Source organism: Myotis davidii, unplaced genomic scaffold (assembly GCF_000327345.1).
Source record: "Myotis davidii unplaced genomic scaffold, ASM32734v1 scaffold139, whole genome shotgun sequence".
NCBI lineage: Eukaryota > Metazoa > Chordata > Mammalia > Chiroptera > Vespertilionidae > Myotis > Myotis davidii.
This window is the reverse complement of record NW_006290686.1, coordinates 9065-14336: the sequence shown is the minus strand read 5'-3', so window position 1 is coordinate 14336 and position 5272 is coordinate 9065. Positions and strand designations below refer to the sequence as shown.

The following is a 5272-nucleotide window of genomic DNA, read 5'->3' as shown; positions in this document are numbered from 1 at the left end:
CTGTAGAGGCATATTCCTGAGGTGGCCATGGTCACAGTCTTTCCTAACACTCAACCACAACCTCCAATCCAATCCCATTGCACTCCACTTCAGCCCTGCCCTGAGTTTGGGTTAGTTAGTCCTCTCCCATGAGTTCTCTCAGAACCCTTCCCATTCAGTAGCACGGTAACTTTTACCCCGTAAGGCAACTGCTTGTGTATTCCTTTGTAGTATCTTCAAGAAAAAAACTATGAGTCTAAATCTTATTAATACTGTATCCCAGTTCCTAGATTTGTAAATTCCACTTATTCAACATTTCTATAAGACTTTGTGGGATTTCTTCATCCTACAAATCAGACATTCATTAACCAAATTACTAGCAAATTCATCAACTGATTTGATAAGCTGGTACCTTAAAAAACACCAAATATAGTTTTTATATGACAGCATTTTGGGTTTAGCGCTAAGCAGAAAGGCAGACTCTCAACACCAATTACTACAGCACTCATTAAAGCCCAAAATGTAACTTCTAAAGTCCTAGTAACAGAATTATATATATTTATTACTCTTGGAACTTATATAAACAAAAGTGGATAAAAGATTTGGAAATAAATCCACAAGTTTTTGAAATATCCACTTAACTTTACTACATTGATTTTTCAGTAAGTGTGTGCATAAATCTGTTAACTACATACATTTCATAGGTTAATTTTAGGTCATCATCAGAAAGCCTAAAAACTTCTGCCTGCTTTCTAGATGTCAAAGCTCAAAATCACATACATAAATTAACTAGGTTGCTTTTCTGGAATGAATATGCTGTCTAGGAATTCCACATATTCAGAATACATATGAGAAAGATATATTTCAATTATAAAATTGCAAAAGGAATCTTCTCAACTCATCATTTAACCAATTTCAGAGCACAAAAATACAATTTTGAGGTCCCTAAAGTTATTCTGTTTATGTATGGATTTCACAGGAGGAGGAATCTCCAGGGATCATTGATCTGACAGAAAGCAATGCTAACATCTAAGTTGTCATAACCAATCTCCTCTAATTATCAACAAGTTTTTCCCATTTCTGACCAGTCATTTGGAGCTGACCTCTGACAAGTACTTACAAGTCATCGAAATCTCATTTTATTTTATAGCCTCATATTTGTTATTGGGCTAATCTTTACCTGTTCTACATCACACAACAGCTTAAATATTTGAATGGCCCAGCAATAAATTTCCATGGTCCCCCTGGGTCAGTCAGATGTTAGCTGTTAAGTAAAGCTAAAAGGATCTATGCTTCATAAATTTCCTTCAGGGTCCACATTTGCTCTTACAGGCCAGGCTTTCAAGCCCAAACATCTTTATAGCTATGTGCAGTGATTTATTAACTCTTCCTTGTTTTTATCCAAAAAGATCAATCACATATGTATCAATAAGCTGGTGTGCTGGTGACTGCTTTTTATTGTACGTATAACCACCTGCCTTTAATACAAACTTGAGTCTAAAGCTTTTGTAAGCTCTTGCTGGATTTTAACAACCTTCACCTGTTTCTAATTTGGTATAAAACATATGGTTTAGCTCTGCTATTTAGTTCTAAGCCAGTCTTTCCTCTTTCGGACCCAACAATATAAAAGAAAACAAATCCAGAGCACAAAAACCTAAATTTGGAGGATGTTACACACGCACACCCCATCCCCCTTACTTGCCCAATTACTTCTCAAAAACACTTTTAACAAACAACAGGAATAAATTATTTTGCAGCTATGAAACTATTACATTGCATGCCAAACAATTAGATGTGTCCTACATTACTCTCGAGGGTTCTGAGAATGATGTTCAAACTGCACAAATGAGTGTTTAATCTCAGGACCAAAAAAAAAAAAAAAAAAAAAAAGGAAACAGCCCTATCTAGCTGCCTATGAGGTCAGGATTGAGAGTTTCTACCTTCACATTCAGGAATCCACATTTGCCCAGGTAAAACCAAGATTTCCTTTTCTCTTCCCTTATGCTTCTCTGAATTAGACCAAAAGTTTAAGAGGCAGAGAGAACCACCACCTAACCCAGCATGGTAAAGTGAATACTAAAATGAAGAGTGTCTGAGTGATAGGGCAGAGAGGAGTAAATCCTCGGGAAAAAAATGACTAATAGGAATGTCTAGGAAAGGCAGAGAAGTCAACACAGCCTCCCACGGCTCTCCCAGACTTCTTTCCCTCACACATTTACTTTTCCAGTCACGGTGGGACAACACTGGCCACAGCTGGCATTTAATCTCCCATCCAAATTCCTCTCATCCTTTGAAGCCCAATGCAGATACTCTATCCACTCTGCAGCCTTCCAGGAATTCCAAGTCAGGAATGATGGCGCATGCACTAGATTTCTCAGTGTTTATCCATCATTTAGAATCATGTGATCACATTAGGCTCTGGTTTCACAATCATCCATTTTTACATGTCTCTTCCCACAATGATCTAACATAACAGGCATTGAATAAATGCTCACTACGTTGTTTTAAATTGGTTTACAAAGAAAAGGCTTTTGCAAAAATGAAGCACACTTAAAAACTAGTATTTATTTTTTTATCAAAATAATAAGTGAACAGGTTTATTGGCTAATACCTTCTACCTCAATTCCTAGACCCCAGAGCCAATTATTCTCAGTACTTTACGCTGCTTTTTTTCCTTCGTATTTACCCTACACGTATCAAACTAATATCTTATATTCCTGTTTCTAGGTTCTATGGTTTAAAAAAATAACCTATTGACAACCTACTGGGGAGTATAAGGATTTATCTCTCTTATACACTGCTTCCCCATCTCTTCCCAAAACATCTATGTTTCCCTTCCTCCCATTCTCTCAGTAGGGCCAACACAACAATTTTTGCTTAAATCAATATGCAATTTTACAATCATATAACAATGTAATTATTATTTTGAGCTAAAATGTGTAATCCAGCTTTTTCTTTTAAACTTGGTTTTCCTTGGAGTTAATAACTATCTAGTCTCTTCATTTGCTAAATTTATTGATGAAGCTCTAATACATTCCTAACACCTTCAGTATAAATGCATCAGATCATCTGTCCATTTCGCTCTTTCTTGAAGTCCATCACCTTACTCTTGAGGCCAGCTGAAGAACTGACCTCCTACAACCTCCCTTCGCCATCATCCTGAGACCCCTTTGCTTCTCTGCTGTGTTGGGTCCCTTCTTTTCCTTGAATGATGTTTTCTTCTTGCTGGTTTATTCCCTTATATTAATAGAGCACATCTTCCAGGAGCTTCCTAGGAAAGGTGCATAGGTAAAAAATTTTTTAAGGATTTCATGTCTGGAAAGCCTTTCTTCTTCCCCTGTAATTGATAGTTTGACAAATACATGTCTATGGATTACATAGATTATAGAAATAATTTCCCACAGTACTTTGAAGGCTTTATTCCATTGATTTCCAGCTTTCAGCGTTGCCTTGGACAGTCACACAGCATGATGTCTATCCTTTTATCTGTATTTTTCTCCCTCCGAAAGCTTTCAGCATCTTTGCCTCCAGCATTTCAAAATACCGCCGTGCTGAGCACTCACTGGCTCTTTCTATCTGAGATTAAGTCTTCCAATCATTAGAATTTTCTTATATTATTTCTTGGATTTCTTACTTTCTGTTTAACTCTGTTCCTTTCTGCACTCTCATTTGGAGGTTGAATCAGCATATATCTGAGGGAAGCCTCTAATTCCTTACCTTTTCTAGTTCCATCTCTGCCTTTTGGCCTTTTTTTCCCTAGGTTCCTTCAGCTTTACCTTCCAGCTTTCTGTCCAATTTTTAAAATTTCATGATTTTCATTTCCAAACTTTGTCTTCTAATGAGTGCTCATTTTAAATACCATTTTGTTTTTAAATTTAGTACTTTCTCCTGTCTCTTGGAGGATAGTAAAAGTCTTTTGTTGTTGTTGTTGGTTTTTTTTTTCTTTTGATTGACCCTATATTCTTTCTTCCCTCCACACTTTTATTTTTAATTATTATTTTGGCTTCTGTATTTTATGAGAGAGTTTTCCCCAAATACCTGATGATCCTTGATTGACCATTTTTAAAAGTGAGTCACAAAAAAGCTAATTGAAAACTGCATGAATAAGACTGGCAGTTTCACTGGGGGATGTACAACTATGAGGAGTTGTATTTTCACTTGAATCAATCAATTTTCCATGTTTTATCGATTTTGCCCTTCAGCATGTAGACATTTACTTAATTCCTTTTTCTTCCTGGCACCTCTGCCCTCAGTTGTGCTGATTGTTCCTGAATCCAGGGTTAGTCTGGTTCAGCATCTTAAGAGTAAACTTCAAGTTTTCTGCTGGTGTAGGGAGAGGTAGCTACATGAGGGAGGAGTTATTCGGGTACACTGACTTCTAATACAAACTTCCTGCCATACCTGCTTCATCTTCAAGATACCTAGCCTGCAGTTCTGAGCTTTTCTGGATTTTTGCAGCATGAATCAGCTTGCTTCTTAACGTTCCTCCCTGCAGACACTTGGATTTTAGTTTTTTCAGTGAGGTCAGTTGCTACTCCTCCATCTGTTTTCCAGTTTTCACAATTTTGTTGCCATCTCTTTTCACTTGAGGTTGCTTCTCATATTCTTTTTGTTACTGTGGGTTTATGCTTTTAAAATTTCAATCCCTGCACTGTTATTTTAGTGTCATGTAGGGGAGAAAAGATAAATACCAGCCATGGCTGGTGTCGTTCTGTGGATAGAGCGTTGGCCTGAGGACTGAAAGGACCCTGGCTTCAATTCTGGTCAGGGGCACGTGCCTGGGTGGCAGGCTCAATCCCCAGTAGGGGGGGCATGCAGAAGGCAGCCGATCGATGATTCTTTCTCATCATTGATGTTTCTCTCCCTCTCTCCCCCTCTCCCTTCTTCTCTGAAATCAATTTTAAAAAAATAAGTACACTTGTTGTTACAAGTCTGAAGTTCATTAATTACGAATAAAATAGTGCCTTCGTTTGCTTTTCTCTGTGTCTGGCTCTTGTGCTGTGCTTTACATATATTATTTGTTTAAAACATTTTTTTATTTAGAGGAAGGGAGACAGAAACATTAATGATGAGAGAGAATCATTGATTGGTTGCCTCCTGCACACCCTACACTGGGGATTGAGCCTACAACCCAGCATATGCCGTGACAGGGAATTGAACCGTGACCTCCTGGTTCATTGGTTGACCCTCAACCACTGAACCACACCAGCTGGGCAATATGTATTATTTTTAAAACAATCCTATGGCAGAGACTGCGGATTGTTATCCCAATACCCATACTCTTTTATCTGTG

The 5272-nt window shown here is 37.7% G+C and overlaps 1 protein-coding gene across 1 annotated transcript in view; it reads right to left on the bottom strand.

Annotated features, from left to right (window-relative positions):
• The window catches only part of LOC102759667 (UV radiation resistance-associated gene protein), a 98455-nt gene extending 95202 nt beyond the window's left edge, over positions 1-3253 (bottom strand). Inside the window, exon 1 of the mRNA XM_006763841.2 lies at positions 3112-3253. Within this exon, the coding sequence (XP_006763904.2) occupies positions 3112-3137 (26 nt within the window). The 5' untranslated portion in view covers positions 3138-3253. The remainder of the gene's footprint in view (positions 1-3111) is intronic.
• Between the last annotated feature and the right edge of the window lie 2019 nt (positions 3254-5272).